Source organism: Sabethes cyaneus, chromosome 2 (genome assembly GCF_943734655.1).
Source record: "Sabethes cyaneus chromosome 2, idSabCyanKW18_F2, whole genome shotgun sequence".
Taxonomy (NCBI): Eukaryota; Metazoa; Arthropoda; class Insecta; order Diptera; family Culicidae; genus Sabethes; species Sabethes cyaneus.
The window spans coordinates 13,664,987-13,678,926 of NC_071354.1; the positions used below are offsets into that span (position 1 = coordinate 13,664,987).

At 39.3% G+C, this 13,940-nt stretch overlaps 1 protein-coding gene across 1 annotated transcript in view; it reads left to right on the top strand.

The window, feature by feature from the left end:
* The window catches only part of LOC128737543 (uncharacterized), a 60,630-nt gene that overhangs the window by 23,148 nt on the left and 23,542 nt on the right, over positions 1–13,940 (top strand). Inside the window, exon 2 of the mRNA XM_053832211.1 lies at positions 10,513–10,752. Within this exon, the coding sequence (XP_053688186.1) occupies positions 10,513–10,752 (240 nt within the window). The remainder of the gene's footprint in view (positions 1–10,512; positions 10,753–13,940) is intronic.

A 13,940-nucleotide genomic window follows, 5' to 3' on the forward strand; every position in this document is an offset into this window, starting at 1 on the left:
AGCGAAAAATTAACACATACTAATCATATGCGTATAATTTTTATGTGTATAATTGCACATACTATTCATACGCGTATAATTTTTATGTGTATGTGAAGGTTTTTATAACCTCTTTAAGAACCAGGTTATAAATTCCAGGAGTCTTGTCAAGGTCTGCTGGAAGCACTAATAAAACCAACTATGCTTTCCGCTACTCGACAGCCACCGTCATAATTTAATGAATTTAATGCATAGAGCTTGCTATGGTAAAAAACTAAATCAGTCAGGTAGCTCATTCTGATCAAACTGGTTTAAAGCGTATTAAAATGTCCGATAGAATAAATAATAAATTTTCAGCAATTTTCGAGCGCATATCAAGCGAAAACAGCATAAACAAACGCATAGATACACAGGGATTGAATATAATATACGCAGGAGTATTACACACACTAAAAAATATTAATAAACACAAATTATAGCTAGAGTCAAACGTCAGTAGAATCGATGTACAGTCACAGAAGCAGCAATAGATTCGTGTGCCGGGTTGCGCAAAAAGTTCAAAGCAGACACCAACCGTAAAAGCCTGTCGTTTCGGACAAAAACAAATTTTAAGCAAAAGTGATAGAAAACATTTAGTTAAATGCAGTAAGTAATTAAACAAATAGGGTAAGACGGGGTAAGAAGGCCCGGCGGGGAAGACAGACCACATCGATTTCGAATAGAAATCCTTTAATTTTTTGCAATTAGGTTACCGTACTTTCTTTTTTAGCGTATTTGAGTACTTTCGAAACACTCTGCGATGATTGGCCACACTAAACGTCAAAATTGGAATCAAAACAAACTATTCGCTCGTCGTGACTTTATGTGATCTAATTTTAACAGCAACAAATTTAAGGGATTTTTGCAAAACAACGGAGTACTACGACGTTCCTCCGTATCGCTGACGTTTGTAAATCGATTTCTGTTTTGTGTGTGTCGAAATAGGTATGTAATTGCTTAGGGGGGCCGTCTTACCCCGTCTTCCCCTAAACTAGGACAGAAAAATTATTAGAAACAATATATAGCCATATTAGAAGCACGCCATTTGTTTGACTGTAAAAATTGCTCAAATTGTCGAAATATTTTTGATTTACTTGATAAAAGTGAAATAAAATCACCGAAACGTCTGAGTATTAGAAGCAAAACGTTGTTTTAGCTGCTATCAATCGACCGCAAAGCCGAGAAACCATCCCAAAAAAATAAATATATTCAGCTAGTCAATTTCAAAATCATTTTAGTTGTTTCCTGCGACATGAAAACCGATTGATAATAACTTTCTTGCTACAACTCACATTTTGTTTCGATGAATTTTTGTTTGCAGGCTTAAAACTAGAATATAGCAATAAAGTCTCGCATAAAAACTTCCGCGTATTGTTTTGAAAAGGGCCTAAGTAACATTGAGAAACTCTCTTTGGGGTCCCTCTCTTTCGATTATTACGGTGACATCAGTGCAGCTCAACGAAAATTTTCTTAACGTTTAGCTAACTAGTGACGCCAGCCACCGGTTCATGCAAAGCTGCTGTTTTCTACCTATCCCTGTTTCAAAGCTTGAAACCTCTGGCCAACCCCAGGATTAGGTCAATAGAAGAGTGTTTCCATATAACAAATTCATTTATAAACCTGATTTATCTGATTTTAACCAAAGCGATATTAAAGAGGAGCTAATGAGGCTAAACGCTTAATTTAAACTAGGTTGAAAAATATCTAATTGAATTCGTATATACGGAAGAACTCATGGGATATGCAGCTTTAGGCAGAAAGAGATTTAATTAACGCTACGGACGGATTAGAACAACTGATTTATGAAATTGTTTCATGTCTATATAATCTAATTTAACCCGATGATAATGCCATTTATGTCATCCATCTGTTTCCTATGCTCGACTGCTTGCCTCGATACTCCATAAGCAGTCGAGCATTGCAAATTGTGATTAGAAACAATAATAGCATAATGCACCTACTGTCTTCTAAATCAACTTTTTTAATGATTGCTCCTAGATATATTTTGTCGATCAGGAAAATTTCCTGTGGGAAATCATCTTAATCAAATCAAGAAGCCGAGCTAATTTTACTACGTATTTTTGAGCTAATCAACAGACCATAGCACCGTGGTGCAATAAACAACATAAAAAGGAATCTGTTGGCAGAAAAGACGGTTTTTACGATTCCGCTGCACCATTTCGAGACCAATCCATAACTAAAAATGACCGAATTGGGTGCAATCCAGCCAGAAGGCAAATGCCCGGTGTGGTATAATTTATTGCTTGGAAACGCGTTCCACGGACATCGGACGTGAAACCGAACCGCGGAAATAATTTCCGAGCCGAGTGCCGAGCACTAATGAGTGGAGCTGACGAATATTGGGAAAGCAGATAGTAGAGAAAATTTTTACCGATGCTTTCGCGGTGCCATAAATTATGATCATGATATTTCATTCCCCTTTAGCGGTCGCTAACGGAATGAAGGAACCAGCGGTGTTGAAAAATTGCTGGCAGCACGTCGTCGCAAGATACCGTACGGGATATTCATGGTTCAAGAACATAATCGTTAATTGCATAAACTGAGGTTGTAATAGCATTGATTGATGATATCAAGAAACGTCAGATGGCACTCAGTGTCATGACATGCAAACGAATCATCAATTTTAATGCCATCCCGACGCGTGGGTTTTGATTTATGACAACTGCAAATGTAAAAAGGTTAGGTCACATAAAAATAAAACATTATCCCGAACTACCGAATTATTTTCGGGGCATAGACATTAAAATTAAACCCATAATAAAACAGTAAATTAAATGTGTTTCCTTTACGGTTGCGAAACAATGCATTTTATGCTGCCATATCAGCAAAGAACCGAGCTGTCTAATTTAGCAATTACGACTAATGTGCAATGAGCTTTTGTTTCATATCACCACTCACCATCAGCGGAATTTAACATGAATTTTTCAAACCTAAATTACCATACCTACAAATGCTACGGATTGCATTATATATTCCAACCGAACGTTCCAACCGTAAAGTGCTGAACGGTTTCTCCCTTTATTACCCGTCAGGCAAAAAATACGATTCGATGGCAGGTTCTGATTAGCGACCTACAAACACCGTTGAAAACACGAGCGTACTAGAATTTCCCGCGTAACATAAACTATAACATCAGAGAGAAGGTGATTGAAAGCATTCAGATTTCTGGACCTAGATACCAATCAATTACGGCACGCAACAAAGGTGTACCGAAAGCAAATTACTCGGTCCGCACGCCTGGCGTTCCGTTAGATGCGATTCTGAACTATCCCAATCAAGATTATGGGTACGCCAGCACGGGGACCGCGAACACGCCACACATAAACAAGTGATGAAATACTTGCATAATTAATTTCACTGCGATTTTTTCTGCACCTCCTACCAACACACAGACTAATCAAATAACATAAAACAGATACTAATCTTGCCGTACGCCGTGAGTTTGTTCAGCGCCGCAATATTATATCCCCTCCGCTCTCCACCCACACACCCTGAGCAAACTTTACTCATACCTTACAGGAAGAGACAATCATCCTATCTATTAATTTATCACCCATCTGGGAACAAAAAGTGCGATGATATATGAGAAAGCGTAGCCAATCGGCCTCCTGGCTGAACGTGTACGGGGAGAAAAACCCGACGAAGTTCGATCCAAACCACCAGGCTCGGTTCCCACACAGTCCATTAATCAACCGATCGGGCGTTTATTGGATTGTAGCCCGTTTAATAGAGTCGGGTTAGGCACAGCGGCGTGTCGCGCCTAGTATTTGCGCCCTGGCGGCGGCATTCAGCAGCGGAGTTGGTCCGCTCCGTGCGGCGACCTTCCATAAATAAGAATCATAATGAAGTTAAACCATCAAAATCACACGCACGTTGTAATTATTTACTGTTCGGCTAACATTGGATTAGGTGTGTGTGCCACGGTCAAATCAAAATGAATTGCTTTGCCGCCGTGATCGGTGCCAGGCTGAAATGGTCAGAGAAAAAAGCGAGAACTGGAAGGCTGCAGATTATGTCTTAATGCTTCTATTGTTTTACCTTTGTTTTGGTCAAAAAAAAAATTGTGGTAATTCTGAATTAATATGTTCGTTTTTGTCAGATTAATCAGATTACGGATAGGAAAGGAAAACCAATACGAGAGCATCAAAAAGCATTTAACATCAAAGTGACAGTTCGATTTGTTTTTTTTTTTGGAAAAATATAATGAAGACAAAAGATACAAAATACAAATAAAGAATTGCAGGAATTTATAAAATAAGAAATAAAAATAAGATATAAATGCAAAAAAGCGAAGACATAATACGTAAAGCAAGACCATGGAAAATAAAAATAGAGTTGAAAATGAAAATTGTTTTATGATCAAATGATCACTTTCCTAGATGATTCAGGGCGAAACGTCCGCAGACCACGTTTTAAGTTTTAATATTAAGAAATCGCTAATATCTAAAAGTAAACCAAAAAACTTACGAATCCAGACAGTCAGAAATGCAAAAATACAAAACTAAATAAAGAATCCAGAAATTATTCAACCAAATTCCAACAATTCAACAATATAAAATCCTTAAATCTGGGAACCTGAAAATTGCAGAATAATCAAGAACAAAATAATCAGAAATTCTTAAGTACTGAGACCCAAAATCGCTCAAATCAGAAAGCTGAAGTTCCAGAACTCTTATAATCTCCCAATTCAGAAAACAAGAAAGAATGGCAAAATCTAAGATTTCAGTCATGCAAAACTCGAAAATAATGAAATCTGAAAATTATAAATGTATCTAAAAAAAATCTAAAAATTTAGAAATCCGGAAACCCCAAAGTTCTGAAATTCAAGAGTCCACAATCCAGAAACCAAAAATCAGACTCTAAAAGCCAAAATTCCAGCAATCCAAAGTTCAAGAAATGCAGAAATACTGAAATTGAGTCTTCTAAAAATGGACAGAACCAGATATTCATAATATCATCAAATTGATTGATTACGAACACAAATTATATTGCCTGCCAATACTTACTTTAGTTTAGTGGCAACGGTCCGTTACCGATCCTGTGCCGAACGAATTATGGTCCTCCAGTACCGTCGGTCCTGGGCTGCCGTTCTCCAATCCCCACGAACACCAGCTGAACGTGCATCGTCTTCGACAGCACACACCGACCGGATGCGGGGTCTGTCTCGGAGTCTACGGCCTCTTCCTGGTTCTCTGCTGAAAATAGTTTTGGCTACTCTTTTGTTGGGCATTCTGGCCACGTGCCCAGCCCACCGCAGGCTGCCACATTGCACTACCTTCACTATATCAGCATATTTGTATACTTGGTACAGCTCGTGATTCATGCGTCTGCGCCACACTCCATTTTCCATTTTGCCACCAAGTATAGATCGCAGAATTTTACGCTCAAAAACCCCAAGCACTCGCCGATCAGCTTCCTTTAGCGTCCATGATTCGTGTCCGTAAAGGGGGAGGATTAGTGTTCTGTAGAGCGCCAGTTTTGTGCGAATTTGCAAACTACGGGACTTCAGCTGGCTACGTAATCCGTAGAAAGCCCGTCGCGGCTGCAACTCGTCGTTTCACTTCGCGGCTTACATCGTTGTCACATGTCACTTCATATCGTTCCCCATCTAACTCCAGCTCGATACCAACACCACTTGGGCTCCCACGTTCCCACTGCTCTACGGTTGATTCCGATGATATCGACGTCATCCGCAAAACCAAGAAGCATGCGAAATTTCGTAATGATAGTTCTATTCCTTTCCGCGTTTGCCCTTCATAATGCATCTTCCAAGGTAATTATGAATAGCAGGTTAGAAAGCGCATCCCCTTGCTTCAGTCCATACAACGTCACGAAAGCAGCTGAAGTCTCACCCGCTATTCTAACGCATGATTTGGATACGTCCAGCGTCGCACGAATCAGCGTAACTAGTTTCGTCGGAAAACCATGTTCTAGCATTATATGCCACAGCTCATTTCGTTTAACTGTATCGTACGCCGCTTTAAAGTCCTGTGTCTGCAAGTTGTACTCCCGGAACTTGTCTAGCAACTGTCGCAGGGTAAACATCTGATCCGTCGTGGAGCGACCCTCACGAAAACCAGCTTGGTACTCGCCGACGAAGGACTTTGCTAACGGTCTCAGTCTGCAGAACAGGATACGGGAAAGCACCTTGTAGGCAGAATTGAGCAATGTAATTCCTCGATAGTTTTTACACTCCAGTCGATATCCCTTTTTGAAAATTGGGCAAATGAGGCTATCCAACCACTCCTCCGGCATTTGTACTTCCTCCCAGATCCTGACTGCCATTATGGTACAAAAAAGTTGAATAATAGAAATAATTTTCAAAAATTCTGAAATTCATGAATCCATTGATTGTCTCAGTGCAACAATTTACATACCCGAAAATTGCAAAAAATCAACCGCAAAAACTTTAAAAATTCAAAGAATCAGATAAACGGTATACCCACCCAAGAAATTGAGGAAGACAGAAATCCAAATTACCAAAATTTCAGAAGTTTTGAAATGAAGAAAATCTGTTAAGCAGAAATCTACAAATTTTTAATTACTTTACTTACTTACTAACTTTTTCGGCGACAATCCACCTATCGAATCCAGGCCGAATGCAGCAAACGTCTCCAGGTTCTCGGTCTTGGCCTGTCGCTCTCTAGTCGCCCCTAACACCCGCCTAACTAGCATCCACGTCAACAGCGCTCATCCAACGGGTACGGAGTCTGCCTCGAAGGTGACGGCCTCTGTCGGGTTCTCTGCTGAATATTGTTTTCGCTGGTCTCTCATCCTGCATCCTTGCTGCGTGCCTGGTTTACTGTAGCCTGCCGTGTTCGCTCCACAATATCTGCATCTTCGAATACATGCCTACACCTCTGAGCCAATTTAAAAAAAAATCGATCGACGAAGTTTTGAGTTACGCCCTTTTGAAGTTTTAAAAGGCAGACTGCTTATATAAAGTAAATGAAAATCTTCAATGACACTTCCAAAATGAACATAAATCACAGCCGGTATTGATTTTTATGCAACATATGCCCATTGCCGACCATTTTAGGAGTTTTACGCTGTATTGGGACTAACCGGAAATGTTCCGGACTAAGTTATCGCTGTGGAAAATAGCCAGTATCGAACATGAGCAAATGCTTATCATGCGACACCTGAAATCACGCCAGAATTTAAAAACTAGATCACTGACAGACAGATCAACTACCTAGCACCACGTTGGTTACATCTGGACAAGTTCCGGGGACTTTCGGGAATACCCAAACAAGTGGCCAATTTCGTCCATAAACAAAAGCTTATCGTGCGACACATTAAATCACACTAGAATTCAATAATTAGATCAATGGAAGCCAAATCTGCTATCTAGGATCAGATTTGGTAATATTTGGACATGTTTGGAGGGCTCCGGAAACCCCTAGGAAATGACCAATTTCGAACATGAACAAAAACTCATCATACGACACCTTAAATCACACTAAAACTTTTAAAATAGATTAAAGTAAGCCAAATTGAGTACCAAGAACTAAAATGGCCAATTCAGAACATGTCTTTATTATCAAAAATGTACCACATTGTGTTATTGACTTCCCAGGGGTTTCCGGAGTTCCCCAAATATGCCCAGATATGACCAAATCTGATCCTAGATAGCAGATAGCATACGAACGCTATGTATAACACAACTGGTAGTTTGCTCAGTCATAACACCGATTGAACGCAGTAGAACGAATGCGTTCTAAACTTTTTTAACATTTTCGTTTCGATCAAGTTGCCTTTACGCTGTTCCTGAAAAACCGCGATTTTCAAAATTTAAGTACCTTTTTCTCGGAAACTACACAACGTATTGACACAAACTTTTTTTTGTTTTGGTGGTAGTAGGTTGACAAAGACTTTTATAACTTTTGAGCTTTGTAATCGAAACACAACCAGAGAAAAAAAGAAAAAGAAGGCAAAATTTTATTTTTTCGCCCATCTTTTCTTCTTTTTTTTTCGTTTTTTTCGTGCTGTATTTCGTTGGCAAAGCGCAAAAGTTATAAAAGCCTTTGCCAAGCTCCTACCAATAACACAAAAAAAAGTTTGTTCCAATACGTAGTGTAGTTTCTGAGAAAAAGGTACATAAAGATTAAAAATCGTGGTTTTCCAGGAGTGGCGTCTTATTCCGTCGAATGCTTATGTGTATGATCGCTTTTCGGCCACTTCGCGTGGTCGGATCATTTCAAAATTAGTATCAAAATAAGCGGAAAAGACTGCAGAATCAAAATCAGAAATAAAAAAATAATGAATTTTTCAAAAATTTTAGTTCCCTTAAAATAAATAGTTTTGCAGTCAGATGTTTCGTTTAAAAACTATAAGCGAAAATATAAAAAATACGTAACATGATTTTCTCCGGAACCGCTCAACCGATTTCAACAATTTAGAATGAAATGAAAAGTCTTGCTGCCGCAAAATTTTCGTGACGTTTTCGATGAAAACAAACAAGCAGTTGAAAAGTTAGCTGCGTGCGACTTATTTCAATAATTTTAGTATTAGGTATAGTATTATAGAGGTCTTAACGCTTTGAAAATACAGTAGGATTTCGAATTTGGCAACAAATGCGCGTCGCATAAATCGAAAATCGAAACCGTGAATATGAAAAAATTTAATGTAAATGCTTTAGAAATTGACTAAATATCATTAATCAACGATTGCAACCATTTTATGTTTAAAAAGTCCGCTAAGAACTATCCGTCCGGTGCAATTAAGTTATTGATACCCTGCGGTAAGACGTAGTCCTACGGCAATAAAAATATTTTTGTCGAAACCACATAACTTTTTTTCACGAACATACTGAGGGCATCATTTCTTCGCCATTTAAAGCATGTATGCAGAAACTGTTTGAAATTTAAGCATATTTTTGGAAGTAAAATATCTTGTGTTGCCAAAAACGAATACTTTTATTGCCAAAATCGAACCATACCAAAATCGAAATCCAACTGTACCTACTAAATTTCATAAGAATTAATGATAATTACAATAGACCGTTGTATTTTTATAAAAGGATGTGGCTTTTCGGTCTCGGATTTCTTACGAAAACTTTATTTTACTTCAGCTAACGTTTCGATTATCTATGTCTTCATCCTCGGAATAAAACGTTAACAATTGTTTTCTTAGTCACACGTTGGGATGTAAACATGAGAATGTTAACTTTGTTCGGCCCTCTCTAACTATAACCTTCAACGCATATCGTCGATTAAAAATAAAACTAAAGTTAAACAAAGTTGAGCGAAAATACATATTTTAATGACATGTTTGGGCTTTTCTTTTTCTAGTTAAGAAAAATTGACATTTTCAAATAAAGAACGTTAATGTTGCCGATATGTTTGCCATCTTTTGGGGCGAACCGACCACAGGTTGAAAGCCCCGTCAAATAGTAAATAAATAAATAAATATTTGCCATCTTAATTCATGAGAGCGTGCGGCATTTTTCACTGCAGAAACTGTCCCTCATGGTAGGTAAACTCTTCCGCTCTCTGGTTCGTTACAGAATCGCCAGCTGTGGAAGGAGAAAGTAAAACGCTCACAGCTGAATTCAGTTCACGTTGCATAGCAATAGAAACAGCACAAGTAATTGCGAGAGAAATTCATGTGTGAGTTTGCGTTTATGGTGTCATGGTTGAAATTCCGTACGCATGAGATCTCAATAAATTTTTTGTTGCTATGATTATATCAAGACAAAGACATTCAATCCAACAACCTTGTTTGTTTTGCAGTTTGCTTTCTGCTAAAATAACTTTTAGTTTTACTAGCCATTATAATTTTTATATATTTAAACTAGATATACTACAAAAATAAAACAAATCTTTCCTAAAATTTAGTAACACCAAGAATTTCAGTCCGGTTTTGCTTCTAAATTACTGTTGCATGTTATGATAGTCAAATCTAAAAAGATAGTAAATTTTAATTTTATTCAAAAATTATCATGAAGGCTTTCAACTGGAATTTTTATTTGGCTTTGGAGTTCCAATCCAATAAATAATAATTTTATCTACTGATTTAGAATAATTATACTGAAAAAATACCAATATGCGCTCGAAACGAGGCACTGTGAAACCGTTTGTTTACAAGAACGAATTTCCATTGTGATTACTTTTTGAGCATTGTGTCATTCCGCAGAAGCCAACATTTTTACACATCACAAACTACACGAAAGGAAACAGTTCATACCATAATTTGTTCCGGACAATTGCCACCATTCGCCATAGTAGCAATCTGACTCGTACGGCCCCGGAAGCCCGTACCAATAATAACAATTTACTTTGCAACGCTGCACAAAGAACCAATTTGCCCCTCAAACGCCATACAATACTTCCTTGCATCGCCATTAACCAGGATGCCCCACTCCCTACCTCTCTGCCCAGCCCGTCCCCCGCCGTTTTCCTGCCGCCGTCATAACGCCGTGTAACACTCAGTGAAAAAACGAAATGTAGAATTGTGTACATTTGTTTGCAGAACTTCGCTGCACACCCATTTCGGGTTTTCAGTTTCCCCCACAAACACCACCTGTGAACATAGCCACCACAACCATCATCACCGCCACCACCGGCACCACCTCCACCGATGGTGCAGTGGAAGCAGCACCCCTGCTACAGCCCCTGGTAGACCGTAGACCCTCCGCGGCTATGATGCGCAGCTGGGGCGGCTCTCCGGGCCGGAGAGTCGATCACGCCGCGGCCACTACTGCCAGGCAAGGTTTGAATAATTGCGATTAATAACTGCTTGCCGAACATTTCCCTAAAACCTGTCCGGTATTCCTTAAGCTTTAAAACCCTTACTACTTTTAGTGTGCTTAGGAGCGGATTTTGAAACTAAAATTTTACAGCTCGTGAGAAATGGCGCTGCATTTATGTGCGCTATATAAAAGTTAACGGCGCTCGATAATGTTGGCTACCGTCCTCTGCCGGGCGGAGATCCCTTCACGGACTCGTGATGCTGCAAATAATCCCAAAAGCTAAACCTAGTGCCTATAGGTATAGTACTAACAACTGCCGGTCCGGCAACGGTGAGGTGATATTTTATTTTATCTAGCGCTTCTCGTGTAAAATGGTTTGCATGCTGTTTTTTTTTTTTGCGAAGATGAGCTATTTTATGCTGCTGCTTTACTAATCTCATCCCTGATCGATGTTTGAATAGACTGCTATTTGAGAAGGGGGTATCTTCCGTTGTACAGATATATGTAGGTTGCAACCACAAGGCTCCACAGTGCATATCAGCAACGATGACATAATGGTTTGCAGTCGTACTCGAGGGACAATTTTAAGCCGTTTTTCGTTTCATTTCAGTACACGTGGAGGATTTATACGGTTCTTTTTTTCTTTCGGCTAACCAATGGTGACTAATACTGGTTCACTATGTTTGCTGATTCGAAGAGCTAATAGAAAGGATTATATTTTTGGACTAGTGCTTACTGTGAATTTATAAATTGCCAGCCTTGTACAAACAGACACTTTGTGATAAATTCAAAACTTTTCCGAAAATAGGATTTTCATGTAACCAGCTATTGTCGAAACATTTTCCAAAAGCTAGTTATCATCCGATTGTTTTTTATTGAATCATGCTATTTGCCGGAGATATATCGAGTGCCATTAATGTAGAGTAGTTGTGGTTTCAACATGACGGCGCAACATGCCGCATCGAGCGTGCCTTAACTGGCTTACTGAAACGTTCGGTAAACGAATAAATCACATAACGAACTGCAAGTTGGCCTTCAAGATCATTCAATAAATGAGTTATTTTCGGTCGGACCATGCCAAGTGCATATGATTGGCGCCTTGGAATACAACATTCGTCATGTTAATCAATAATACTCGAACATTGGGCTTCCTTCGAATTAGCCGAGGCAGCCATATGCAAGAAAAGTTTTAAGCAATTTTATTACAAAAGTATTTGCCGAAGACACCGTTTTTCTTGAGTATCACAGTTCTTGAGATATTTGGTGTCATGATCATGGATATGATTGGTCATTATTGTCTCCTAAAAATCAGTTTAATCAGAATAAAGGGTATCCCACATCAAATTGCACTACGGAAGAAACGCTGTAGAAAATTACCTATTGAATATTTTCTCTTGAAAATTTGAGTAGAAGTAGTTTAGAGTGTATTGTTTACACTCTATTTTTATCGCCGGTCAGTTTTTCGGATATTGGAAAAAATGGCGTCACCCGAAAAGCACCGTCGCGAATTTATTTTGCGCAAGCACCTGGAGCTCCTCAACTCTCCCATCATGAATGATGAGCCTTACGTCAAGGCGGACTTCCGGCATCTTCCATGGCTACTGTACTTCACCGCCCAGCACAAGTTTGATGTTCCGGAGGAAGTAAGGAACTTTCAGTTTGCCAAGAAATCAAACAGAGTGCGCCGTTCGTGACTACAGGGACTGTAAACGGGCGAATCTACCTCAAGGAGTGTCTACAGAAGTATCTGCTTCCTCTGTCGAAGCAACACGAGAGCCCTATGATCTACTGGCCAGATCTACCTTCGTGCCAATATTCAAAGGATGTATTGGAGTGGTACGACGGAGCCAACGGAGTCACCCAAGGAGATGAACGCCTCCAACGCACCGGAACTAAGGCCCATCGAAAAATATTAGGCTATTATGAAGCAGGCACTACGGAAGCATCCCGAGGAGGTAAAATCTGAGGAAGACATGAAGAAAAAGTGAATTTCCGTACAGATGAAGCTGCAGTTAGGTTGTACAAAATTTTTTGAGTGGAGTTAAGCGTAAGGTGCGAGCATACGGTGATATTGAAGTTGAATGAAACAAATATGCCAAAAACTTACTAATGGGTTATATTTTGTTGTCTGAAAGTTTGAAAACGATCGGTCAATTTGGTAATTTTCTACAGCATTTCTTTCGTGGTGCAATTTGATGTGGGACACCCTTCAATCTCAAAACGCACTTGCTTAGTCATTCTGATGCGAAGTCCATTAGGATTTCGCCAGCATAAAAATACTCTGTCAGCATACTCGGTCCATGGCTGTCCGTCTCCAGTTTCTTGGGTGTCCCACACTTTCTAGGCTTCTTGGTCTAACCATCTAGCACGTGGTTCATCCTTCTCCTCCATACACCGTTCTCCCATACACTCAAGTCTTTTTTTACATGGGGGATACGTGGCGCGTAAAATAAAGCCGTTTAAAAAAACAGCGTTAATTCGAAAACTGTTGTAAAAAAACCGCGTTAATTCAAAAATCGTCATAAAATAAACGGTGGTAATTCAAAAATTGACGTAAAAAAACCGCGTCAATCATCGAAAAAACGCTCAAATTTAAAAATTGCTGAAAAAACACGTTAATTCGAAAAATGATGTAAAAAAACTGCGTTAATTCAAAAATCTTCATAAAAAACCGTGTTAATTCAAAAATCGTCATAAAAAACCGCGTTAATTCAAAAATCGTAAAAATAGACCGTGTAAAAAAAGACTTGAGTGTACCCCGTTAATGATCCTAAGCACACGACGTTCGAAAACGGCCAGTTCTTCGTCGAGCATTGTCCACGTACCGTACCCGTAGAGAACTACCGCGCTATTAGCGTTTTCTACGAGATACAATATGTGGGGGTGAAGCTTACCAGACCTTAGGGTCTTATGAGGGCCGCCCAAGTAACAATTTGGGTTTTATTACATTCTTACGATGGCATTTAAGACCGAAATTGGTCTTGAAGACCACCATAACAGTACAATAAAACTCTTAAACTGGGCATAATAAGCATGACTTCCGGTAAGAATACGTCTCCGTATTTCTGTACTGCAGTTGTTATCCAACGACACCAACAGCCCAAAGTATACACATTCGTCTACCATTTCGAGCTCGTTCCCGTCGATTACAACACTCCTATTGCCTATGCGAGTTTGATCACGTTCAGTTCCTCCTGCTAACAGGTAC